The sequence below is a fragment of the Lichenostomus cassidix genome, chromosome 1Aa, assembly GCF_008360975.1.
Source record: "Lichenostomus cassidix isolate B80296 chromosome 1Aa, HeHo_3.0, whole genome shotgun sequence".
Taxonomy (NCBI): Eukaryota; Metazoa; Chordata; class Aves; order Passeriformes; family Meliphagidae; genus Lichenostomus; species Lichenostomus cassidix.
In genome coordinates this window covers 43140576-43167777 of record NC_139480.1, presented here as the reverse complement: position 1 = coordinate 43167777, position 27202 = coordinate 43140576, and the positions used below count along the sequence as shown (strand labels likewise).

Sequence of the window (27202 nt, the reverse complement as noted above, 5' to 3'; positions counted from 1 at the left end):
GATAACAGAAAATGAGAATGCAACTTCATAATACTTTCTAGAAAGATTTTTTTTGCATTGTAAAGCTGTTTAAAACTACGGCTTCTCATTTTCATATTTTCAATTAAAATCTGTTTTGAACAAAAAAGAAATTTTAATTCATTGCAGGGTCTTGTTGGTGTTTTTTCATTTCACTACCAGTGTACATTGGTACAGATGGAGTGCTGTTGATATTTCACTGCTACCATGGCAAGGAGTACACCACACATGTAAACCCTGCACTGTGCAGAGCACATGGGTGTGCAGTGTCAGGCTGGCAGGGAAGCACCGAACTGTGGCCACTGTAGCTGTGGAAATCAGGGATGCTTTAGACACTTTATTAGCTCCCAGCCACCCCTGGGAGTGACTGCAGCTATAATCTCCCACTGCTGCAAATGTGACTTTGGGGTTGGTTTGGGTTTGTTCCTTTGTTTCATTTTTTCCTTGGGTATATGTGCGTCATCACCAATACCCACCTTCTAATACACTCATTGAAAACAATTTTAATCTTATTAAATTGCTGTCAGCTTTATTAGAGGAAGGCCAATACCGATCAGGCCGTCCAATCTCTTGCTTCGGTCAAAGAGCTTTTAGAAGGAAGATGAGGATGTTTACGAGAAGCTGGTGTTTATAGAGTATTTCAGCGGCTCGTAGCAGCCGAGCTCTATCCGAGCGCAGCGGCCCCGCAGCGTGTCTGTGCCCTGAGGGCTCTGAGGGCTCTGCGGGCTCTGAGGGCTCTGAGGGCTCGGGGCGTTCTGGGGGCTCTGAGGGCTCGGGGCGCTCTGAGTGTTCTGAGGGCTCGGGGCGCTCTGTGGGCTGTGGTGGCTCGGAGGGCTCGGCGGCCATTACCGCGCGCGCCTGTCTCCCCGGCAACGGTCCCAGCGTGCCCCGCGCGCCCTGCCGGGCGGTGCCGCGCGCCCCGGCGGGAGGTGAGAGGCGCCATTTTTAAATTGCTCGGGCCGGCCGCCGTTGTGCCAGGCTGGGCTCCGGTGGGGGACTGCGGGGCGGGGGGGGGCCGGGGTGTGAGGAGGAGCGGCGTGTGTGGTCCAGCCGCGGTGCGCGGGGCACAGGGGTGTGAGGAGGAGCCGGGCTGGGAGCGGGGCCGGGCTGGCCGCGGCCTTTGTGCGGGCGCGGGGCTGCAGCCCGCGGCGAACGGGCGGCGAGGTCCCTCGGCCTCTGCTCGGCCTAGCGCGCGTTCCCTCCCGGCCCGGGCCCTTGGAAACCCGGACGGGACATCCCAGCCCTCCTCCGTGCCCGTGTTCCGCCTCCGGGAACAGCCTGCCGCGGCCTCTGTGGCCTCCTGGGTTCGGCATCGCCTGGCACAGTTCAGGGGTAGGAGGGGAGCGCTCGCTGCTGGCTTTCGAGCGTTTGTGCTTGTCAGCTTTGCTTTCCACCAGCGATCCCCAGCCCCGTGCGCTGTGAGGGTAATGATTCTTTTTCTGTGCTTCTGGATGTGTCACCCGTGTCAGCGTTGTTTCTCTGACCGAGCTCCTACGTCCTTAAGTGAAATAAACTAACAGTAAAAAGGTCATGGTGACTTAAGTGGCTCAGTTGGCCTGTCACTCGATTTTCGTACACACACTGTAGGCTGTATATAAAAACATGTTTCAGCCTACAGGAGGTGTGAGATATATATACTATCGTGAAACCTGTGCCCTGCCTGAGCATCTCGATTTTTGAGTCAATATGAAAGTGATTTTTCAGAAAAGTTTTGGTTGTGGACTACAGAAATATTTGCAAAAAGCAGCCATTTGTATGCACGAGTAGAACTTTGAGCAAAAGTTTGTGTGTTTGAAGCTTTCTTGCCATGAAAAAACAGTGAAAAACATACATGGCATGTGTAGACTGCCTGCTCTTGAGTACAGCTCGATTTACCAGCTGTAGCTCCTATTCAAAATTCAGTGTGATCAGTAACTGCTGTGAGTTTGACTTGATAGTGTATGTGGCTAAAAGCAGAAATTTTAACCTTGAGTTAAGAGATAATCTTGTTGTTTTTCACCTAAGTAACCATATCTGTAGGATAAAACAGAAACTGAAAAAATGCTACCATGAGACACGCATGGGGGTGGATGCTGCAAAAATATATGGTTAACTGTTGAAACCTGTACTTTGAACAGTGTTGTGGAGGGAGTGACAGTAGCTTGCACGAGATTGGTGTCTTCTGTTCTCCAAAATTTCTGCACTTAGGTGCACAGGAGTGTTAAGTGTTTGTTTTCACTGGATTCTCTACAGTAATATCTGAGCAGTGTCTAAGCTATGGAACTTTCTGTAACAAAGGTTTTCCTGTTTCTCTTTGGTTTTGCCTCCCTACATTTTTTTTAAAGGTGATTGCTGTGGCTGTTGCAAGTTGCTGATGATGGATTAGTAGAATATGGATTGTTAAAGTAATATGCAGTGTGCTGTCACATTTCTCAAATTATATAAAAGGGGGTTTGGGGTTTTTTCCTTACACACTTGATGTTCATGGGAAGTCTGATCTCTTACGAGTGTCTTGTGTAGCTGCTTAAGATAAGGTTTTTTTCACTGAATTGTGACTATCCAAAATCTGGGTATGTAGTCCAAGGCTGTGATTTTGTGAACATCTGAGCTCCGTGGTGTGCCAGCTCTGCTCCTGAAAGGAGAAAGGCTTGCTCCTCCTCCTATCTGTTTACTTGGCTCTTTGTTCCTTTCCCCTGGCCGTACCAGCTGCCCACTTTCACTGATGATGTCGCTTGCTGGGTTTTTCCATGAGCTCTTGTGACTCACTGACCTCACAGAAAGACTATTGAGTGTTTTCTGCTTGTTTGAGTGTGTTGGCTTCTTGAGTTAAAACAGTTCATGGAAGGGTCTGATGAATGGCAAACATAGGGATGGGGATAAAGAAATGAGGAGTGGAACCTCCTGTTCCTCGTGACAGTGAGCTCTTGTGTTGGATTACACTTTTTCATTAGTTCATTATCTGGTCTTACTGTAGGCTCTTGAGCAGGGATGAGGAGCTGGTGTTTGAAGAGTTGCTTTCATGAGCCTGTGCTTTCTTTGAGTTTTTCCTTCTTTCAGGCAAATAGTTCATTGTTTCAGAAGATCTTGTCCAATTCAGTTAGGAAAAAAGAAAGAGCAAATAAAGAGGTCTGGAGTTGTGACAGAAGCACACAAAGGAAATTAGACCATACATTGTGTGAAGAAGCTCTTTGACTTTCACAGATTTTACTGAGAATTTTACTGCTTGAGCAAAACATGGCACAAGGCTAAACACTGTTAGTTTTTTCATCACTAATTGCAAAATTGTATTCATTGTATCATGTAAATGTTTAAAACTGTGTTCAAACATAAATTTAAGTGTTTTAAGTGTGACTGTGGTATGGAAAGGAGAGCAATGGGGAATGGCAGTCAGGGGAATTACCAATACGTGGTGCAGTCGTGTAATTTGGTTATGCCACGTGAACAAGAAGGAAGCCTTGCTGTTGTAAACAAAATGCCATAAAATTAATATAAAGAAATTAAATTATATTGATATCATCATCTTTTTCTCTAAATGCAACTATTCTCACTATTTTAAGGACTTGTAGCAAACACAAAGTTAAAATAATATAGCTGAAAAAATTGTAAAAGAAGAAAAGCCCTTTCATGATGTGCAGCTATAGAGTGGAGAAATATGAAGTACATCAATTCAGCAATGTTTTTCTTTGTAGGAAAAGAAATAATTGGTGAAGAAAGGCAATGAAAGGTGATTCTTGGAAATGTAATTGATTTACTTTGCTTAGCTATGCTACAATAAGTACAATAAGCTAATTTACTTACAGAGTGTGCATTTCCTAGATTTCAGGACTGCACCAATACCTTTATATGTGTACCTGTGGAAAATAGTGTCAAGGTTTCACAGTATGAAATTGTGGCAACTGATACAAGTTTGCAGTTTGGCAGCTTGATAAAATTTGGCAAATATGTAGTTGTAGAATTAAGTTTAGATATGATGCTGGGTTTAGTTTCTTTAAAGTATGTTTTATGCCTGTCTACTTCTTGAACACATCTCCAAGAGAGGAAGAACCTAGTGCTCTTTTAAAGTATTTCTCAAAAATTGTAGGTGTAGTCTTTGTGTAATTTTGAAGATTATTTAAGGTCTGTTCACTGATTGTGAAGAAGTACTGTAAGCCATTAGCACAGAAGAGATTCTGGTTGGTAATATGCTTACAGTATTTGTGGCCCTAAATGGTGTTGAGTATTGACAGTTTACTGCCAGAAATTGTTTTGTGATGTGGGGAGAAGAACCCCAAAAGAACAAAAATAACTTTGCCTGGAAAAATCGGAATAGGTTAAATATTACAAGTTGCTCTTTATGTTTTAGAGGAAAGAGCTCTCATGAAGTAATGAAATCTGTTGTCTATTTCACAGTTGTCACCAGGAATGCAAATCATGGCCTTTGCCGCTAGATGTCCCTGCAAGCCAAAATAGTTTTGTTTCCTTAAATACAGCTTAGGTTTTTGCAGTCTGGAGCATTGTTTTGTCAGCTGCAATTATCTCCCTCTCTTTTCTCCTTTTATCTTTTTAATGAAATCTTCATGCATATGAATACGTGGCCAGGTGTGTGTCTTGCTTTGTAATTTGTGCACTTTTTGATAGTAGCAAAAGCTGTGAGGAGAGAAGATACTTCTCACCTGCAGCAGCTTGGAAAAGAGTACAAAGGCTGTGTTTCTGCTTATCTTTTGGCTGACAAGCTCTCAGAAAATGTAGTGTTTTCTTGGTGCCTTTGACTTTATATCCATTATGCCACTTTAGAAACACTTCTTATTCAAGTAAACAAAAGGATTCAGACTGGACTTTAAATCCTGTGTTCCTAAATCTGAGCTTTGGCTTACAATTTGATAGTTACATTCAGTATCTGTAGCACATGAAAGCAAAGACTTGAGATGGAGAGAAGCACTCTTGCCTGGTTTTTACTGGGGGGGTTTTGTTGTTGTTTTGGTTTGGTTTGTTCTTTTTGTTTGTGTGGGGTTTTTTGTTTGTATTTAATAGTGATCATGTTAACCCTGTTGCTATACTTAGAAATTCTTAGGGACATACTGTCTTGAATTTTGTCTGTGTACAAGAGCTTTCTGTCCTCTCACATGATTTATTGTCCTTAGCATCACTGACCTGCTCTCCTCATCCAGCTGTTGGTTTAACAATTGAAAATGTCTTTATATTGAGCTTGAAAATTGCTGTTGTCCTTTGTTTCTCAACAACCAACAAAATTCAGGGATGAAAAAGAGATTTTATTGATTAGAAGGTTTTTCGGAACATATCTCATTAATGTTTGAAATTGGTTGTGCATATAGGACAGTTACAGAGGAGAATGTTCTTTTTTCTGATTTCTTCCTCTTCATTCTCTCAGCAAATTTGGATAAAGCAGAATACAAAGCTGCTGTTATCACTTTGCCTAGACTGGTGTTATAAGTGGTGGATTTTTCTCTGACCTTTTCCCATTTTAGCAATGGAGGAAGAAAAAAATGGGAAAGAAAATTTAAATGTAATATTTTCTTGGCCTTATCATGTCTTAGTGGAACAGGTGTTATTTTCCTGTATGAAAGACAGATTTTCATTTTGCCTATAGTTCAGGGGTTTATAAAATCAAATTGTAAGTGTTTAAGATATATCCACAAAAGAGTAGAGTGGTAGAAAACATATATGCAACAGTGCATGTAAAGAAGGTGAGATATTTGTAGTTATGATAGAGGTTTAACATTGTTTCTGTTTGAGTTTTACTTTGTGCAAAGGTACACTTTGCACACTGCAGACATGGAGTTCTTAGGCATCAGTCCAGATATGCAAAATGCTAAAATGGCAGAGTAGTTGGTTTCAAAGCTTTGTAACTTCTCTAAAATTCACTTACAGTCCTCCCTCCCCCAGATCCTGTAGAAATGTCAGTAATGATCAGATTAATACCAGTTGCTTCTAATATAGAAAAGCACCAATGAGGCATACTGGAATACTTCTTCCTTTCTCAGCAACTCTTGATTAGCAGCTTTCCTCATACCAATCTGATATTATCACATTTTGCAAAACTCTTTGTGGAAAGGTCACAAGATACCACAAAATAAACTTTGAAAATGAGGAAGTGACATGTATCAATTACATATTTCAGGACTAAACTGTGGGCAAATGTCTTCTAGGCTGTCTCTGACACCTTAATGCTTCTCCAGAGAGAGCTTGATAGCAATTCAAAAGAGAATTATCTGCTTTTCTTCCAGATGAAATAGTGGTGTATTGACTAATACAACCTGCTAGGATAGTTTGACAGACTTTGATAAGTAGTAGGAAAAGCTGGATGTGTCTGCTGTCTGTGGCCTCTGCTTGAACTCTGATTAACAAGGCATAATTAGGACATCATAGTTGGAGTCTCAGTGTATAGCATAAATAAAAACAACATTTCATTTAATCTGTCAGATAGTAGTGCTTGTTCTTATTTTGTATTGACTCAAAAGACCTTCATGTTTACGTGTATTCTATGTCCCTGAAAGGGCTATTGCTTCTCAGGGCAGGCTGAATGAGCAGAGAAAAGTTGCACTTTTAGTAAAGGTTTCTAACCTGAGTTACAGCAGAACCAGGATTCTTCTGTACTTAAAGCAGAAGCAGTATGTGAAACCTTTGAACTGTGAATGTACTTGACTGCTAATTACATGTCCTTTTATTTGTTCAGGTGTCTTGATCTTCTAAGAAGTCAGCGGCAGGAGTGGATGGTCTTGTGGACTAGTTATACAGTAATCTTGCCTTCTCCATACTCATTGTGAACAGTTATTGTAATATGGATAATTTGGGCAGCCTCCCTCCTCCTGTAGGGGAAAATGTTGATGCAGCCAATTCACAAGAAATGCTAAAACTTTGGATGGATGAAAAAATGCGAAGTGAACAACATAAAGCAAATTATCAAATTCTAAGAGCAGAACATCTAAGGTAGATCAATTTAAACAAGTTTCTATATGTGAGCTGTTAAAAGATGAAGCTAAATGTTGGAAGGGATTTATTTGTGTGTGTTGTGTGTTAGCTGTTTTTGTGTGTAAGGACAGATTTGGGTGTTTTTCATATTAGAAAATAAACAATTTGAACTACCTTAAGACATTGCAGATGATGTTTCAGCAGTACTTTTAATGCTTGTAAATATGTGATAACTTTTCAGTATATTACAAAAAGGAGATTAGTAGTTTAGTTCTTATTTGGTGTTTGTATGTTTGCTTCTGTACATTAATCTTTTGAGCTTTAAGTTGTAATTTTAAAAGGTGAATATAAAATAAATATATATTTTATCTTTCAGATTACAAGAGGATTATACCAAATCACAAGATGAACTGAAACGGTTGTTAGTTGAAAAAGAGACTGTACATGACAAAATTCAGCAGCTTTCCACTGAATATCAAGACGAGTTGCTGCTTAAAACACAAGAGCTGGAACAAATGAAGATGCAGGTGAGATAATTTACTGGAAGAACTTGGTATGTATTTTTATCCTGTAACAGGGCCATGCATATTTTTCTGTTAATGCAGCATGTATATAGCCAGTTTCGACATATTTCAGGTATCTTGAAATTCACCCAATCCAAGTGATGGTTCTTCTCTAGCGTGACTATGGGTTGAAATTACTGTTTCCTTGTTAAACTGAATCATCCAAATCCTTTTGTTAGGTGCTGTGTAAGAGCCTCAGTCTCTGTCTGTGTTTGTTCTTCTGTTAAGGAGAGGATCATCTACCTTGGAGGGTAACTTAAGTGCCTAAACTTGTTAGGATAAGTGACTAGAAAAACAGATTTTTTGTTTTTCTTCATGATGACAGATTTCTGCTTTCTTTTTCTTAAAAAAAACAAACACAAAATCAAACAAAAAAACTCCTCAAAATTTAAGATAATTTGGATGGCACTTTATATATCTCCTTGCTTCCTTAAACTAGTGCAGGACATGTATTTAGGAAACAAATATAGCCTCTTAACAAAGGATCCCAGAGTCTGAATGGAAGAGATGTACTACAGTACCATAACTAGAACTAGTTTCCAGGGACTTCAGGGTACAGGTAAGTGAAAGAAAGTAGAATAAATTAGAAAATGTCATAGTTGTGGATGAAATTTTTTGTTTGAAACTCTGCTTCTTGGTAGATAGTTTGCTCTGTGAACTATATAAAAAAAAATTAACAAAATACCATACTGAATGGGGCTTAAGGCAGGGAATATTTCCTGATATTTTTTTCCTTTCAAACCAGTACCCATGTGTCTGTTGGAGAACACACATCTGATGTGTCTTGCAAATAATTGTGTGGTGTTGCTCATTTTGATCTTTTGGGGTTAGTTCACTTACTGTTTAAGTTTTTCCAGACGTGAATTCCTTATCTTTTATGTGAGAGTGCTTTTCCTTCCCCCATGCCCCACAAAGCAGAAAAATCTCTTGGCAATTCAGCCTGAAAATTGTATTGCTTCTACTGATAAATACTCATATTTGAAATGCTGCTGTCATCTTCCCAGAATATTTTTAGTTTGTTTTTATGGTTTTTTGCTTCCTGTAACTGCTATTGAAAGTTTTTTACAAAAACATAGAAAATTAAGCAGAATTCCCAAAATCTTATTTGAAATACTTTATTCCTGGCTATTTGAACTATCACAGTATAAAATACTGAATATGACCAGTTATTTGTGATACTTTTCTGTTTTAAGGTGCTAACTCCTCAAAAATTAGAACTGCTAAAAGGAAAAATACAGGAGGAATTGGAGTCTTCTATGAGAGAGCATTATCAGCAGCTAAAAAATGTAAGTTGTGAATATTGAAATTCTGTTTCGTTTAGAGTGGTGATCGCTGCTTTATAGTTGCTCCTAAAACTTTAGGAAATTAAAACTGGAAGGGGAGCACAGTATGACATTATTTGTCCCAAGCAGGGAAGGTTGAAATTGTGGAAGAGGGAGAAGGAGGCGTTCAGTTCATCAGAGATAACTTGTGCAACAATAGGAGCATTGCATGGATATTTGAAGGAAATAAATCTGAATACATGTAATTGATTTTCTTTTTTGGCCTAACTAACTTAGGAAGTGGAAGAATACAGAACACTGTATAACAAACTTCGTTATGAACATACCTTTCTGAAATCAGAATTCGAACATCAGAAGGAAGAACATGCACATATTTTAGAAGAGAAGAAAATTAAATATGAGGCTGAGGTACGTAAAACATTATAGTAGCTTAGAAAGTATCTCTGACAAAGCTGCTTGAACATTGTGGAACTGTTGGTTCTTGAAGGGTTGTCGGTTTGACACCATTTCACAATGTTTGTTTCCATTCTCTTAATTCTCAAAACAGTTTTGTGACTTAGCCTAAGGCTACTTCTGTAGGTTTATTCAGTAATGGGTTGCAATATTATTTGTGCTATTAATTGTAAGAAAAACTTGTTTTCTGGTAAGTGACAGCCAGTATGTTTGCTTAATGCTGTTTTTAATCATATTTGTAAAGGAATTTGAGACATGATGCTAATTTGAAATGAATACATTTTCTGAGTAACCAATGTAAGCTTAGACTTTAAATTACTTACATGGCAACTTATCATGGCAGATATTGTTAATAGCAGATGCAATGTACCTGTCATGATCCTAGTTTGGATCATAATGGTGATAATCAAAAGGACACTGAAAACTTTGATAACTTTATTTTAATTGTATTAACTCTTGAAGAAACCATTCATTCATTTCTTTGGACTTTCAAAAGTGTATGTAGCTAAATAAGTTGCCATCTTATTTATGTTTTAGATATATACAGCAGTGTAAATGAGTTGCAGATGTCATTTGCATATCCATTTAAGCATTTGTCTGGAAGCATGTATTCTAAGATGCCAGATTTGAATGTATTACTCCAAACATCAGACACAAATCAGAGCAATCATCACTTTCAAAATCAATCCAAGTTTGCAAATGCAGTGCATTAAAAACGGAACAGTTGTTCTTCCTGGAGCTAAACCCACATGCTGCTTTACAGCCTGCCTCTCTCATGGGCCTGTTGAGTTTGTGCTAGTTCTGCAGCTAATTAGCACACACAGAATGAAACTACCTTGAGCCCAGGGCACAGTGTGATCTGGTTTTCTTCAAAGGCTTTTTAACATTCCGTATCATTTAGCACAAGGAGACTATAAAAACATCCTAATTCTTAAATGATGGCTTGGGCATATAATGCATATCATGCAATTGAATCTCCTCATAAAAGGCATTTGGAGGGCTTTTGCTGCAGAAATCAGGTTTGTTGCATAGAGAACACTGGTACAACTTTTAAAAGGACTGCTGCTGATGCCTTGGCAGACTTACCTGAAACAGAGGCTAGACAAAGTTAAGAGAATAAAAAGCAGTTAAATTTATTGAAGGGCCTTCAAGGTGCATTTAGGGGGCTACACTCAAAATAGATGGCAGGTCAGGAGTTTTTCATACTTAGTAAGTTCTGTCCATTTGCATATTGAGCTTTAACCCTCCAATTACATCTTTGGGTAATGATGTCAATTACTCCAGTTTGCTCCCCCCAATTCGCTGTTGTTTACATATCTTAGGGCCTGAGGCAGTAAGGTGTCCTTGAGGTTTTGAGCTTAGAGGAATTGTTTTGTCTAAAAATGCTGAGAACTGGATCTTTAGCAACCTATATGAGAGAATCACAGGATCACAGACACATGAAAAATATAGACACTAAAACCCTAAGGCATCATTGCAGATCAGAGTTTGGACTAGTCTCCAAATATCAAGAGAATTCTTACATACCTTTTTTTCTCACTCTTTTGTCCCTAGTATTATATTCAGACCATATAACTTACTTTGAAACATAACCATCTATGTATTTACATGTTTGTTAATTACAGTCTCCAGATTAGTTTGTACCTTTGGTACTACATTGTAAGAGAGAGTTGGGGTTTTTCTGTTATTGTTGGGTGTGTTGGGTTTTTTCTTCATGTGTGTGTTTTGTGTTTTGTTTTTTTTGCTTTATTGTCTGTCAGGTCCCAGTTATTTTGGCTGTCTGGAGTTATTAGTGGATTTGAGTTCTGTTGTAGTTATAAAATGGTGGAATCATAAGGTAAATTGGAGAAGACACTTTGTAGTCCAAAATTCTGCTTAAAGTATTGAAGTGTAATGAGATCAGGTTGCTCAGGGCCACATCCAGCCAAGTCTTGAACCATCTGCAAGGATGGAGATTCCATAATTTTTCTGGGCATACTATTTCAGTATTTAACCATCTTCATGGTAAACTGTTTTCATAATATGTAATTGGAACTTCACATGTTCCAAATTGTGCCTGCTGCCTCTCTTCCCATCACCATGCATCATCTTCTCTTCTCCAAGCTGAAGAGGCATAATTCTCTCAGCCTGTCCTTATGTCATGTACCCCAACCCTCTGAACATCTTAGTGGCCATCTGGATGTGACTCAAACTCCAGATACAGCTTTACCAATACTAGAAGGGCGAGAAAGGATCACTTCCCTAGATCTACTAGTTATCCTTCTGCTAAGATTCTATTGGTCATCTTTGCTGCAAGGGTACTCTGCAGACTAATGTTCAGCTTGCTGCCCACTAGGACCCCCAAATCCTTTTCCATGGAGATGCTTCCTATCAAGTTGCTACCAGCCTGTACTGTTGCACTGAGTTACTTCATCCCAGATGTATGACTTGCTCTTCTTGTTGAAGAAGATGCAGTTCTATCCATTCCTTCAGCCTGTCCAGATTCTTCTGGACAGCAGTTCTGCCTTCCAACAGATTGACTATTCTCCCCAGTTTGGTGTCATAATCAGGCTTCCTGAAAGTGACTCCATCTCGTCATCCAGCTCGCTAATGAGGACATCAACTGGTATTGCACTCTGGGCAGTCTGTAGTGTTCTCAGAAAGACCCCACTAATTACAGGCAGTCAGGTGGTCTTGCTTTGATTCTCCTGTTCTAAGCAAGAAAACAAACGCTAATGTAATTTCTTAATATTTTAAATGTTCACTGCTTTTCTCTTCTGAATTGTGAACTGCTCTAATTTTTGCTGCCTGACACCTAACCAATTTAAAAGCTTTTTATTTTACTGATTAACAACTATCAGATTGCAAGACTGGATAAAGATAAGGAAGAACTCCATAATCAGCTGCTTAGCGGTGATTCTACAAGGCTCAATAAACGTGTGGAGGCACTTTCTAGAGAAAAGGCACAACTGTGTCAGAAATTAAAAGCCTTAGAAGCAGAAGCAGAAGAACTAAGAGCAGAGAGACACAATTGGGGCGTGCAAGCAGAAAATGTTCGAAGAGTACAAGCACGAGAGTTAGCTGAGATGCAGGCTATGGTGCGGTCTCTAGAGGTAAGACTTTTTAAAGTTATTTTGCCTCCATGTAGAGTGTAGTAATAACACTTGGCCTGACAGAACTGTCACTGAAGTCACTGATAATTTTGCCATTGACTCCACAATTTGAATTTGTACATTTCAGATTTAAAATCAAATTGTAATTGACTGCGTGTCATGCACTGCCAATTTGACATTGAAAAGGTGGAGAACTCAACTGAAAGATTCTGTTGAATGGTCTCCTTTCCAAATATGCAAGTGATATCCATGTTCGTAGTCACTAAGAAGGTCATGTCAGCACTTCCCAGTTGGCTGGTGTTAGAAACCAAAATGTTGATAATCTGCTACAGTAAATTCTTTATTCTTTTTAAAAATGTCACATGATGCTCCTTTCTTTCTTTAATCCTTTCCTCATCTGTCACCTTTTTTGCTTACCTGTGCCTCTTCATTCTCCATCACATTCCTGTAGTTGTTTAGTTCTTGGCTGTTGCTCTTCTTTAAAGAAACTTTGGTGTTTCTGGCCTGTTGTACATTTCCCAGGATTCCTCATCTGTGATCCTCAGACCTTCTGTCAGTTCTTGCCACCTCTCTAGGTCGTGAGCCTCTTCATCTAGATTCTTCTCACAGTTGCAGCATGCAGATAGATGGTTAATTTTCTTTTTTACTATTATCAGTGCTGTTACAAAATGCTCTGATCTCAATTTAAGAAGTGCTGTAATATTCTTAGAAACCTTTGAAGAGAGTCCTGCTGAAAATAGGTGTGTTCAGAAAAAGGAAGATGAAATCATACATTAGATTACCTTTCTGATATTCAGTAAAGATCATGGTCTTGAGTCTATAATACAGTAAATGCATTTTATTTCCTCTCTCTGATGGTAATTCTTCAGTCAGTATAACTGCATAGGCCAGCATATTACATAGTTTTGAACACTGTTTGTAGTTAAGCTGTTTACAGCCCAGTGACTTACTGGTAAGCACACCTGCTGCCTCCTAAGTCAGATTTACCACCACCCCTTATGAAGGAGGATTGAAAATGTGTGTGATTCTGTGTAGGAGGTGTTAGTAAAAACAGTTGTGACTTTTGAGTAAAATTCAAGAATCTTGTATTGGAATATATGGTTGAGCAAAGATGAATATTTCTATATCATATTATATATTATAACGTGTCAGTAATATCTGAAAGCCCGGATCAATCAAACGTTTCAAATGAGTAACAAGAGGCAGCACAGCTCCAAAAATCTTACAAATATTTCCTTCATTTAAGGCAGAAAAGAAGTCTGCTGAACTACAGGTTGATCGAATTGAGAAAGAACTGCGGACGAGTCATGAGCAAAATATTTTCTTAACTACCAAACTTAATAAATCTGAACGAGAAGTCAATTCTTTAGCTGCTAAAGTAAGTGCTTTTATGGTATCTGAAATACATTTTTCACATCCTGTTATGTTAACGTTTTTCTGTTTGTATTTTATGTTAAGAATAAAGTAACAGTGACTTAAAATAGGTTTGGAATTTTCCCTTCGGTTTCAGTTGGAAGATAAAGAATATGTGACTTTAGAGGAGAAATATCATACCTAAAAGTATCTCTAAAGATTTAGGTTATATTCTTATTATTCCATCTTCTATATCTTTTTCCTGAACAGAACATGACTTGAAGAGGTATCTTTATGTTCATGTTTTTAATGCTTTTGAAAAGAGCCAGCCTTTAGAGTTTTAAATTGATTTTTTTTTTCCTTTTTTTTTTTTTTAATAGTGGAGCTATGGTTTCTGGAGATATTAAAAAGTATCCTCTGAATAGGCTGTGTTAGCTACAGGAAGCAGACTGCATTGGAATTACTTGTGGAGATTTAGGTTATATTAGAAGCAGGGTAGTCACATTAGCATAACCTTTTTCTTGGGCTAATGCCAGCATAGCTTGTACAGAAGCGTTTCAGTACAGAATTGCATCATAGCATTTTAAGTAGACCATTGTCTTAAAACATATTTGAATAACTTCGTTGAGTTGGCACCAGATCTTTGAGGTCTTGTTCTATGTTTGTATGCTTTTCAGGTTTTTTGAGATCTTTTTACTGTGCACATTTGAGTGCTAATTTAATTTTGGTCCTTAACTAAAAAAAGTTCTGACTTGCCACAGAAACAGGATATAGCTATACCACTATTTAAAGCTTCCTTATGTAATATGCCATACTTGTCCCCATGAATGCTGAATAGGAGGGGAAAACTTCTGTTCAACATTTTTCAATCAATTCTCAGGATATATAGGATTGTTAAAGTGTTAGTTTTTGTATCAATTGGTCATCTCTGCTCCCATCCAGAAGTCGGACAAAATAAAATGTTCCAATGGTGTTTCTCAAAGGGAGGAAAATAGAAGCTTTACTATACTAACCTCCACCTGCTTCTGCACCCACTCAGATTTATTCCTGAGCACAGGTGCATGTCTTTGTCTTCAGGATTTTCTGCCTTAAAAAAGCCACCTTAAATCTTTTCAAGTTGCCCTGAAATGTTATCAACTTAGTATATAAGCAACTAAATCTTCTGTGTAGTTACTTAATAAGCTACTGTGTCATTCTTAACCTTTTGCCACTTGTATATGCTAGCAGGTTGTAATTACATTTGTCATTGTGAATGGATTTTCATTATAAGTACTTTCCTCCAGATATTTAATTCTCATTGACCGTGTAATTACTGCATTCAAATGCCTAAACTATAGAAAGTTTCCGTGCAAGCAGTAATTTCCTTTGAGTTGATGTTCTTAAAGCTACTACTTTTATGAAACCATTTGATTTGTCTGTAGAGAAGTATTTGATTTAAAATGCACTTTAAAACTATGTAAACCTGGATTTTGAGAAAGTCGTGTAGCATTCCAGGAGGTTGTGGGGACTATAAGTATTTACCAAATTGAAATTATTTGGGGAAGTAGTTGATATTCTGGCTTTGGATATCATTGTTTTGATTATGGAGATTAAATTTTACTTTATTTTAGCTTGACTCTGAGGGATCTTTAGTTAGAAGTGAAATAAATATATATAAATTTATTATAGTTAATTTGGTGTTGTTTTTTTCTAATCCATAGGTAGAAGAACTTAAACATTCTCATAAGTTGGAAGTAACCAATGTCAAACTGGAGGCAGCAAGAACAAAGAGTGAGATAGAAAGAGAGAGAGACAAGATTCAGAGTGAAATGGATGGTAAAGTATGAAATTATTTTGTAATTATTTAATCTGTAACTTCTAGTTAGAATACTACAATTATTTTTTCTCTGAACACTCCCCAGCAGCCTTCACCTTCTAATTCTGGTCTAGGTCATAGATCTGACAATTCATTTTGTATTTGAAATAAATGTTTTGTTTCACTTGCTCTGTTAGGTAAAGAACAGTTGAGAGCAATTTTTCATTTATGTAAACTAGTGAATTTGTGACACAACTTGAGCATAATCTGTTTCAAATCATTTACTTCATATGGTTATTTTTTTTCTATTATTGCTTAATTCAAGAGTCTTTCACACTCTGCTTGAAACCTTAACATACCACATGGCTTCAGTAGTCGGTTGTTTTTTGGTTTTTTTTTAATTCTGTGTCTGTGTAGCTGATACTAATTCTATAAGGCTAACATGTGAAACAAAATACAGTACCTAGCTCTTTCTTTGAAGGAAATAAGCATTGTTCTAAGCTACTGATGCAGCTGAGTATGTAGGCAACTTGCAACAGCTTTCTAGAGTGACAAGACCGAAACTTTCTAGTACTAGTTGTGTTTAAGTCACTACACAGCTTTAAAGACAACTGTCCTCACTGATTTGCCATAGCCCCAAAATAGTTCCTTTGTCTTCCTGAAATAATTGTTTCTGTTCACTTGCTTTAATGTGAAGTTTGCTAAGAGCAACTAAAAAGTGGTGTTTTCTGTATTGACGATACACTTACAATATATTGCAGTCTAAAAATGTTGGGCCCTATGAAATATGAAACTGAATACAGAGAAGATTTAAGTTAGCCTGAACTTACTGTGGAATTCCATTTGCATCACTGAATTTGCTAAATAACCAGGAGTCACTGTTGGAGCATGTTGGCTTATTTGTCAGTGAACACAAGTGTCAGTCACAGGAGTTTAATTTGTATAATTTGTCCCTGCCTATAGAGTCATAGTTTTAGAATTGCTTCATTTGCTAAGGAGGTGGATTAAAAGATGAGATTTGATGTAGCCCAGTTACTGGTTTGACTGATGACCAGTTACTACTTCCTGTAAGTTTTCCAGAAAAAGAAAATTTTCTTGCTCAACCATCTCATAGCTATTATGAAACACTTTTTAAAAAAATCTTTAAATCCAGACACAACTGCTTAGTATAAATTGCTGTAGAGTTTCAATGTATAATAATAATATCAACTATTTAATTACTTTTCTATATTAAAGTAATAAACTCTTAGAGACAGAGATTCCAATGTGAAGGTTACTTTTCAAAAGTTTTTGAAGTATTACTGTTATACTAAGAAAGGTCTCTTCTGGTGTTCTTGTCTTTTGTCTTTTTCCCCTTCCCTATTCATTCTGTCATGTGAATTGTGATTTTTAGTTCCCTTTCATGAATTGATAAAGTTGTTTGAATACAGGATTTCTTCAGGTTCTCATCAATAACATGTTTAACTTTTTTTAATATATAATGCAGGATTGCTGTCTGACAAGGAAATTCTTAATGCAGCTGTTGAACATCATAAAGCACTTTTAGTAGAAAAGGATCGGGAGCTAATTCGTAAAGTGCAATCTGCCAAAGAGGAATTTTTTGACAATATTGCAGCCTTACAGAGTGAGAAGTATGTGTGTTGATTTCCTTCTCAACTTCTAAAAGAGAAGTGTTTTGAGTTACTTTTAAAAATGTCACTCTTAACAACTAAACACTTCCGGCATTTTGTAATTTTGATTCTTGTGTGCATTCTGAATAATGTCTCAGGTTAGAACTGGAGAACAGATTAGCTGATCTAGAGAAGATACAACTGGAACAAAATTCTTGGAGACAATCTGAAAAGGATCAGTATGAAGAGAAACTACGTGCTGTGCAGATGGCAGAAGAATCTAGCAAAAAGGAACTTCAGCGTTTGCGGTAGTGTGGTTTTTCTAATCTTAGCACAAATTTCTCATTTTTCCCCCTTAATTTCTTTGCAGTAGGCAGTATAAAAGTTTACTATTTGTAGGTACAGAAATCTTCATTATGAAATGTTCATTATAGTAGATTAAACAAAATTATCTTTTTCATTATGCAAAAGGGAGCAGAATTAAAAATTAACTGTTTAAAAAAATAACACTCTTCATCTGAGCCTTTAAATGTTATATAATTTCTATGACCATTTTGAAGTCATAATTTAGCAATATGTTTGTTAAAACTGGTTCAATGTTGGCTGCTGGCATAGCCCCAGTGTTAGAGTAAACCATTTCTCTTTCCACAATGGCAGCATAGCAGCAGTTGGCTAGCTGGGACCATAATATGGTGTCTCTGAGTTGGTTATTGTGGTTGTGAGTTTGCTTGGCTTACTATAGTTTTTGTATGAAGGTCAGTATGATAAAATGAGTCATACTCCAAAAGTCTTATTCCTATGTGAATTCTAAGAATGAATAGAAATATATTTTAAATCATTTTTAGTTGAATATTTATCAGCCTTTCAAATAATGCTATTTATTTGTCAGGCTGATTTGTCCTAATTTATAACATCTGTATTTTGATTAGATAAAAATAAGGATGTCTTACACAATTTTAGATTAAAAATTAAACAGCAAGCTATGCAGACAGAGGAGCTGGAAGAAAAGAAACATGAAAATGCTAATCTGAAACAGGTAAGGTTTTATTGCATTGTAATGTTTTATAGAGAAATACGTTCTTTCCTGTAGTTACTATGTCCTGTGTTTGAAGATTAGATTGAATTTTTAAGCCCCCTTTTTTTTTTCCCTGAGGGATAAAATGTGTACTACAGATATTTAAAAGAAGTGTTCAGAAATCAATCATGCTTTCCTGGACTCCTATAAATGGATCACAGCTTTTTGCTTCATGTGTTTTGTGGGAACCAGGAATTTCAAAGCTGAATGTTTATAGACTGGTATATTGAATATGGTTATGCACTATTTAACTGGAGATTCAGTTGCCATGGAGACTTATAAATTGTTTCTAGGTAATGCTTTGCATTTACAGTGCATCTCTCATCTGAGGTTCTTGAAGTGTTTAACAGATGTTTCATAAATGAACTAGTGTAAAGAGGTATATTTCTATTGCCGAGTCAATTGATGGCAGTATTGAAAATAAAACCTAATTTTTTTAACTCCTACTTGCCTATGATGTTATTTAGTAGGTAAAAACAATAGCTGTGCACCAAAGTACTCTGCAAGCTGTGTGCACTTGAAGTTCAAGGCAATTATTCTTTTCCACCAGGAATCAGAAAATGGGGGACCCAAGTGCCCATGTTGGGGGAGGAAAAGGAAAGGGAATCATCATTTCTATATGCTGGCTGCAGAGGTTGGGCTTTCCAGTGCTTCCCTGTTTTGTGAACTGGTTGGTGCAGTCACTGCTGGCTGCAACACATTGGTTATGAGAAGAGTCTGGGTAGCTCCACGGCTCTGCTACTAAATGTTTTGTGGTCCTTGAATTCTGTCCAGCCCTGCGGCTGAAGCGTTGGGTTTCTGAAGTTCTGCAGGACACATATATCAATGACTGAAGAGTCCTGCCTTCCCTTCTCATTTTAACTACAATAGAAACCCTTTTTCTCATAGTGATTTACTATAAAACTTCTGAAGAAACTGTTGAGTAAAGAGAAAAGAAACAAGTAAATAAGGCTAACAAAAAGCTAAAGCCAGTTGGTGTCTTTATTTTGCATTGTCTCAGTATCTCAAAATCAATTGTTGGTTATTTGCATACCTTCTGAAATGGAAAAGTTTTTGGTTGTTTTTTTTTCCTTAGCAAATACATGATTTGCAACTCCAGCTTGCCTCACTTTCTCAACCAGATAAAAATTTGCTAGAATCAAATCAGAAGTTGAAGGAAATAAATGAGAGATTGAAACAAGAATGTCAACATGCAAGGATTCAGGCAGAGAAAGCTCAGCTGGAAACAGAGAAGTAATTTTTTTCTTTTGGCTTTACTTTTCCTGTTGCCTGTGTTCCTTTCATGTGGATTACTTAATTACAGATTGTAGATTCTGGAAAAAGTAAAAATAAAAATGAACAGAAAATATTGGACAGTTGTAAAAAATGGCTGTACATTCTCTTGCACAGTACGTATAAAAGCTTTCCTCATGGCAACTTGAAAAACAGGAGTTTGTTTCCATTCATGTCTGTTAAAAGTAATTATTGAGTCATGAGATACACTGCTTGCACAAAATGAAATTCTACTTATACTGAAGTGAATGTCAAACTTCTATAGGTATAAATGGATCTAGAGTTTCAGACAGTTCTTTCATGAGTGTTCAAGCTGTAAAGGTGAAAAAAGCAGTCAAGCATTGTATAAAACCCTTTGATGAGGTCCCAGGGTCCCAGTCGGTATGTATGTGCACCTCTTTTCCTTTCCCACTAGATACTTTTAGCTGATATGATGAAAATAGAAGCTTATAGGATATCTTCTACTTCCTCTAATCAAAATTAAAATAATCACTTTCCATTTTATGCACAAGCTTGACCACATAGAATCAAAATATAATAAATGCTGAAGGAAGCCAAACCTTATTCAGATTCCATATAGACATGAACACTTTCCTGGAATTTTAGAATTAATTTGTCAGTCTGAAATTGCTCTTTAGAATTTCCTAGCTTAGTAACCAAATACGCGTTTAACTTGTACTGGATTATTGTATGGTGGGTTTTTTAAAAAGTCAGTGTCCCAGATTAAATATAAAACTTCCAAAGGGTATAATGTGATATTTTTTTGTTTTAACATCTCTTTTGCTGCTAATTGGTACTGCAATTGCTATGTTGTCATTAGCTTAAGTACTGCTTTTCAATTTAACATCAGAAGATATTGTTACCTTTGGACTGCGGAGTATGTCAGTAGCACATTAAACACTTTGGATGTTTGCTTTAGGGAGGTGTATTGACATGTTGAGTGAGATCATTACTGTTACTTGAATGAGACTGTCAGTGTCATTTACATATTTATGGACTACGAACCAGTCAGGACCAGGTTTCCCTGGGAAGGCAGTGGAAGGAGCTTGTCAATTCTCAGAGATCGTTGTACAACTGTGTATGGAGTGGGAGATGCACTAAGGCTGATACTAGAGAAATGAAGCAGCTTTGTAGCCGGCATGCAAGTCCTGCAGGTCTGTCCCACTGCCATCCTGGGAGCCCTGGGACGTTTTCATTCTTCTTATGAATCTGTGAGTGGTAGGACATCCTTCCTCAGTTCAGTAAATTCTTATGAGCTTGAACTCTAAGAGTTAAGTTGCACCAAAGTAAGAGGAAGTGAAATAGGGACCAAAAGATGAGAACGCATAAGATAAAAAGTTTCAGATAAATAAAGTAATGCCAGTTGAGCATTGAGCATAAGTAAGCAACCACCCCCCCAACCACCTCAAGCAACCCCCACACCCGACTCAGGCATTTTTAACCATTGCCTCAGCTGAAATCCTTTTACTGCTAAGCAGTGCTTGTCCTAAGTGCTGTGGTTCCTGGTTATTAGTAGTTATTTACAGTCAAGAGTGAGGTGCAAGCCACGCTGGGTCAACTAAAAGAGCAGTGACAGGTGACATGTGGGCCAGGACCCTTTTTCCCATATGAGAGTGGATGATGGCTTATACTTCTACTGTGGGGAAGGGAGAGGTGGTTTGGTGAGAAATTTATGGAGATGCATTCAGAATCCCTGTAGGGAAACTGCATCTGCCCAGGATTGGAGTGGTGTGGATGCACTGAGACCAAGCCTTGGCCTTCTTAAAATCTTCTGCATAGAATCTCACAATTTGATTTTAACAGTAATGTAATTAAATATGCAATAAATTCTTGTCTACATCAACTCACAATGCAGATAGCCCAAACAGGGCAGCACAGACAAACTGGCTCCTTTCCCATCCACTACTAGAGCACACAGCCTAATTTTAGTAATTTTAGACCATGCAAAGGTCTAAACAGATAACATATGTCATTGGTGGTGTGTGTTCAGCTGGAATGTTGTCTAGAAACCATATTGGTGGGAGCTTCCTGTTGAGCTGGTGTTTGTTCTGCACAACAGAGCACATCTTAACCAAGTCTGTTACAAAGACTTAGTAAACCCCAAAGGACAGCACCCTGCTCTCCCAAACAGAGAGGGTAGTTATTGGCTCTTCTTACAGCTGGTGTTTGGCATAGGCATCTACTCATGTGTTCCAGTGTGATTGTTTGACCTGAATTTAGGAATTTTTGTTTGGTGGTTTGGCAGCATGCCAGTCCAACAAGGCACCAACAATTAGCTTCTTGGAATCAGTTTTCAAAATTTGCCTCATGGTTGAACAAAACCTAGGATAATATTAATGCACAGGTTCAAATGTTGTAGTCACAATAAGATTGTTAACATAATCAAATTTAAATCAGATCCTTTAAGTATATAAAATAGGAGTTGTGAAAAGATGCATCAATTTTAAGAACCTTAAGGCACTAACTGCATGCGCTGCTTTGTTTGTGTAACCTCTTAATCTTTTAACCTGATTTTTCCAAAGGACTTTAGAATACCAACGGATAGAATGGCAGCAGGAGAAGCATATGCTTACTCAGCAGATCGCAGAATATGAAGAGAAATACAAGGAAATTAAGAACAAGCTATGTCGAGCTGCTGTTGCTCAGAAAAAGGCATGTAGTCTCTTCCTTTTTGAATGATCCAGCCTGTGAAAAGTTCAACTGTATGTTGGCCAGCTTACATTGCTTCAATGTTAAGAGTTTATTTGCAGTCTACTGTATATAATAACTAAATATATTGGGTTCTTCAAGATTAGCATAGAAATAGGTTGAAGTGACATGCAACAGAATATTACAGCCAACAACTTTGTTACAATGCCATCAAAGATTTTGTGAGGCTTTCTTTGCACACACATGTGTGCATTGATGGTTATTTAAGAGGTAGACCCCTTGATGAGGGAGGATGATGTTTCAGGTACTAGACAAATGATGTTCTACTTTTCCTTGATGGAATATTAAAATTTTATTTCTTCTCCTAAGCTTACTTTTTATGAAATAATTTGAAAGGAAAGGCAGATTGTTTGTAAAAGCTCAAGATTAATTAAGCAGTGTTACTACAAACATTGAACATAGAAAGGTTATGAAACCTACCAGTATCTTTTAAGGTCATAAAAAGTTAAGGTCAACATGAGCAAAAAAAAAAACCACAGCATCTCCTCTTAAGGAAGGAAAATCCTAAAAGTGTCACAGCTTGAAACCATGTACAGTGTAGATTTAATTTTTACAGGGTCTAATTTATCAAGGTATTACTTAGCTGTTTGAAACATCTGTTTGACAGAGAAAGACTCTCAATGACAATAAACAAAAGAGGATGCGTGAGAAAATGGAGCTTTTGGAAGCCAGGATGGAAGAACTAGCAACAGAAAATCAAGTGTTAAATAGGTAATAAACATTGCTTTTTCTTAGCTTGAAAAATTACATATTCCTAAGGTATGACTTACAAAGATGAGGCATTTTTGAAGATATGTTTTACCTAGAGTAGTAACCAGCATGCAATTTAATGGTCTTTACAGCACTAGAATTCTTAGAGATTCTCTTTAGGATGGGCAGCTGAGAGCTTATGAGATAACTGCAGGGCTGTCTCTTCGGGAAGAAGAAAAAATACCTGACAGACACAGTTGCAGGAATGCCTTTAAAACGAGAAGGTGAAAAAGACTGCAGAATTGCAAGAGAAACAGACATGGCATCCTCTTTGAAAGATAAAGTCCTGGGTTTTTTCTCTTCATTGAGTACCTATGGAGGGCTTGATTTGAATAATTAATTTAATGTGGCTTCTCTGACTCACTACTGTGAATGTTATTAAAAGCTTTATTTTATGAAAATTCTAATCTGTAATAGAGCAGATAGCTAAATATGTAGAGGGACATTTAAACAGACATCTAGGCAAAAGAACATACACAATCTTCTACCTTCCAGTTCTGGTGTGTAAGGACAGGTAGAAACTGGGGATATTGAGCAGCAGAGCACTTGTGGAGAAGCATGCTGCTGTGTTGGGATAACAAAGATTTTGAGCGATGAGAAATCTGTTATTCCCTAGACAGAATGTTTCCTTTGAAGAACATGTTCGCCTCCAGAAGAGACTTAAGGACTTGCAACGTCGGCACAATGAATTCCGGAGTATACTGCTGAATCCTAACATACCTTCACTCAATCCAGGCGGTACAGTGCCATCATCTTCCCTGCCTCCTGGGTCTCAAGTGCCCTTCTCCCTTCTTCAAGTGGTGAGATACTACAAGTTGTGAAAATAATATAGTGAAAGAGGGTACTGGAACTGTCCTTTTTTACTGACCTTAGTCTTAAAGGAAGGCATATTTCAGGTTTGAATTGAACTAAGAGACTTTGAGTCACCTAGAGATGTTCCCTTCCTTGCAATAGGAAGGAGTACTTGAAAGATCAAGAATATGTTACAGAATGTTACAAATTGGCAGTTTTAACCAAGTCCTCCATACTTTGTCCTTCTCCTGAGAGGCTTTCAATAGCTCTTGAGCAAGAAATTCTACAGTGTTGTTCTCACACCGCAGTTTCGTAATTATAAAGCAGTATTGCTGCTCTTAGATTTCTTGTGTGGTTAAAAGAGTCTTATGTTGAGCTGCTGAGGGTGAAAATCTCTCTGGCTGAGGCCAACCAGGTTGACTTTACAGACTTGTGGTTACTGAGACCTGAGATTTGTGTGCTCCTTCATGTGAGAGGAGGAACAGCTGCAAGTGTATTCTGATGCTGTACATCAAGAATATCAGAACAATACCCATGAAACACTGATGAGTAAAATTTAGCAAGGAAGGATGTTTTGAACTTCACAGGTTTTATTTTCGTTGAAGAAAATGAAGGTATTGCTCATTTTGGTCCCTTGTAATTGTGCAAACTGTAGTAGAACTACTTTTTTTTCTTTTCATTTCAAGGAGGAGCAGCATCAAAGAGAGCTTGACCTGCTTCGCAAGCGGTTGGAAGATCTAGAAACCAGACAAAGAAAACAGCTGGAAGATCTTGGACCATGTAGAGAACAGGTACTGGGGTACAGGGACTTGGCAAGAAATAAGATCACTGGGGAAGATGAAGCACAAAACAATGACCCCAAATAAAACCTGCAAACTCTTCATGCTGTTAGTTTTCAGTAACTTACCCTTTTGTACATGTTTTTCATATTTTGACAAAAGCATGGTTGTGTGTGCCTGAATAGAATAAAATATATTCTGCATAGTTACCCCTTTGTGGCTCAGCTTGTTTAACTGCTCAAACTAAGGACAAAAGTACCTTTTCCCACTGGGAATCATGAGAAAAATATCCAGAATTGCCATTCATGAGGGGGCTGCACCATGAATTTGAGTTACCAGTGCTTTGATATTTGGCATATAAGCAGTTACAGGCTCAATATTTGGATTTAATTGCAGACGGTTTGTTCATAGTTCACTGGACTTTCCACTTCTCTCAAGTGTCTGATCCTCTGGGTGGTTGTGGGGGGAGTGAAGTCCTTCCCACTATAAGCCAAGAGTAGGTTTGGGATGATTTGATGAAGCTGAATAGCTTCATCAAAGTCTGTGGGACCTGATGAGGTGCATCCCAGCATCCTGAGGGAACAAGCTCATGTTGATCCAAGCCACTCTCCATCATATTTTAAATGTCATGGCAGTCAGGTGAAGTCCTCAGTGACTGGAAAAAGGGAAACATTGCTCCCATTTTTATAAAGGGAAGGATGAACCATGAAACTGCAGATCAGGGTGCCTCACCTCTGTGTCTGGGATGATCATGGAGCAGATCCTTCTAGAAGATGTGCTGAGCAAGTAAGAAGGTGATCCAAGGCAACCACCATGGCTTTACTAAGGGCAAATTGTGCCTGGCCAACCTGGTGGCCTTCTATGATGGAGTGACAGCAAAAGTCGACGGGGGAAGACGAACAAATGTCATCATTTAGACTTCTGTAAGGCCTTTGATATGGTCCCACAAGACATTCTGATCTCCAGACTGAAGAGACATAGATTTGATGGATAGGCTGTGCAGTTGATAAGGAATTGGCTGGATGGACACAGCCAGAGAATTGTGGTCCATGGCTCTATGTCCAGGTAGTGGATGGTGATGAGTGGTATTCCTGAAAGCTCAGTCTTGGGACTGGTGCTTTTCATTACCTTCATGAATGACAGAGACAGTGAGATCGAGTGCAGCCTCAGCAGGTTTGATGACAGGAAGCTCCTTGGTGCAGTTGACACAACAGAAGGAAGGGATGTCATGCAGAGGGACATGGACAAGCTTCAGAAGTGGGCCTGTGAGGACCTTGTGACATTCAGCAAGTCCAGGTGCTGTATCTGGGTTGGAAAAATCCCAGGTGTGAGTATACAGACTGGGAGAAGAAGTCATTGAGAGCAACCCTGGGGGAGAAGGACTGGGGAGTTCTCGTGGATGAAAGGCTGGTCACGAGCCAGCAGTGTGAGTCAGCAGCCCAAAAGGCCAGTCATGTCCTAGGCTGCAGCAAAAGCAGTGTGGCCAGCAGGGTGAGGGAGCCTTCTGGGTGAAATTGTTATTCCAGTGCCTAAAGGAGGCTGTAAAAAGGAGAGGGACTTTTTATATGTCCAGATAGCATCAGGACAAAAGACAGTGGTTTTAAACTGAAAGAGGGCAGGTTTAGATTAAACATTAGGAAGACATTCTTTACTGCCAGGGTGGTGAGGCACTGGAACAGGTTGTCCAGAGAAGTTGTGGATGCTCTGTTCAAGGCCAGGTTGGATGGGGCTTTGAGCAACCTGTACTAGTGGAAGATGTCTCTGCCCATGGCAGGGAGACTGGAACCAGATGATCTTTGGTCCCTTCCAACCCAAACCATTCTGCGATTCTGTGAACTGTTGCCAAGACTTCTTCTTGATAAGGTTTTTTTTCCAGTATTTTTCCACAAAGTCAAAATATGAAATAATCTCAGCACAAGAAACTTTGAAAAATATTTTTCAAGGCTTGGGTTGTTTAAAATAAGACTGACATTTAATATAAAAATTGAAAACAAATTTTTATAAATTCTTTAAAACTTACTTGATAATATCCTTTTACTCCTTCAATGTAAAAGTTAATGTATGTTACTCTGGGTTGCAGTTTTGATCACTAGCAATGCTGTAATCCACATCTGGGTTGTTATTTTAATGTTCCCATGCAGATAAAAATGGTAAAATGAAATTTAAAAAGCTCTGAAAACTTTTATTTGCTACTCTTGACAATGTACCTCTTGTATTTTTATAATGGGAATAGGCAATAATTGGGTTTTTTAAATATAATATAGCAGAGGTAAGTATAACAAATTGCCTTCGCATTATGTAAATGTAACTTTGTATTTGTTCCTACTCTTGTTTCCTTAACTACAATAAAAATATTTATTCCAGGTTGAATATATTTATTTAATTTTTTTTCAATTCATTATCAGTTCAGTAAAGGAAACTTGTGATGGACCAATTATTTATTTAATTTATTTTACCTGATTATTTTCCTGGAATTGTAGGAATTTTTTTTATCTGGGTTTTGTTTGTTTGTATTTGATTTGTTGTTGTTGTTTCCAAAATACTGCAACAAAAGTATGGGACAGTGAGAATACATTGTGCAATTTCTTATAACAGGTTATTGGGTATTGCTGTTAGAATCACATCTGGTGATGCTGGCATTGACTCAGCTTATCTTTTTCTCTCTGTCTAGAGGCTGCATTTTCATTTTCCATACAGTGTTAAACTATAAGGATTTGTCCTGGTTCTGGCCAGGACAGGGTTAATTTTTGCAGTAGCCAGGAGGGGCCAT

General features: G+C 38.1%; 1 protein-coding gene across 5 annotated transcripts; it reads left to right on the top strand.

Moving 5' to 3' along the window:
- Window positions 1-822: 822 nt before the first annotated feature.
- Window positions 823-26802, top strand: CEP83 (centrosomal protein 83). 5 transcript variants are annotated; one of them, XM_085046652.1, is made up of 16 exons: window positions 823-947; window positions 6671-6924; window positions 7283-7433; window positions 8663-8755; window positions 9029-9160; window positions 12046-12297; window positions 13544-13675; window positions 15351-15465; window positions 16932-17076; window positions 17214-17363; window positions 18016-18091; window positions 19206-19363; window positions 21925-22054; window positions 22719-22822; window positions 23478-23661; window positions 24340-26802. In XM_085046652.1, the coding sequence occupies exons 2-16, from the start codon at window positions 6776-6778 to the stop codon at window positions 24517-24519; spliced, it is 2151 nt and encodes a 716-aa protein (XP_084902778.1). In that variant the 5' UTR covers window positions 823-947; window positions 6671-6775; the 3' UTR covers window positions 24520-26802. The 5 variants fall into 5 exon arrangements, with proteins under 5 accessions (XP_084902778.1, XP_084902771.1, XP_084902799.1 ...); XM_085046645.1 differs by lacking the exon at window positions 823-947 and adding an exon at window positions 1003-1442; XM_085046659.1 differs by lacking the exon at window positions 823-947 and adding an exon at window positions 2842-2913.
- The last annotated feature ends 400 nt before the right edge of the window (window positions 26803-27202 follow it).

Coding starts and splice junctions, on each gene's coding strand:
- CEP83 (XM_085046652.1), top strand. CDS start 6,776: ATGGATAATTTGGGCAGCCTCCCTCCTCCTGTAGGGGAAAATGTTGAT. Junction 8,756..9,028: donor ATTATCAGCAGCTAAAAAAT/GTAAGTTGTGAA, acceptor TAACTAACTTAG/GAAGTGGAAGAATACAGAAC. Junction 9,161..12,045: donor AAATTAAATATGAGGCTGAG/GTACGTAAAACA, acceptor AACAACTATCAG/ATTGCAAGACTGGATAAAGA.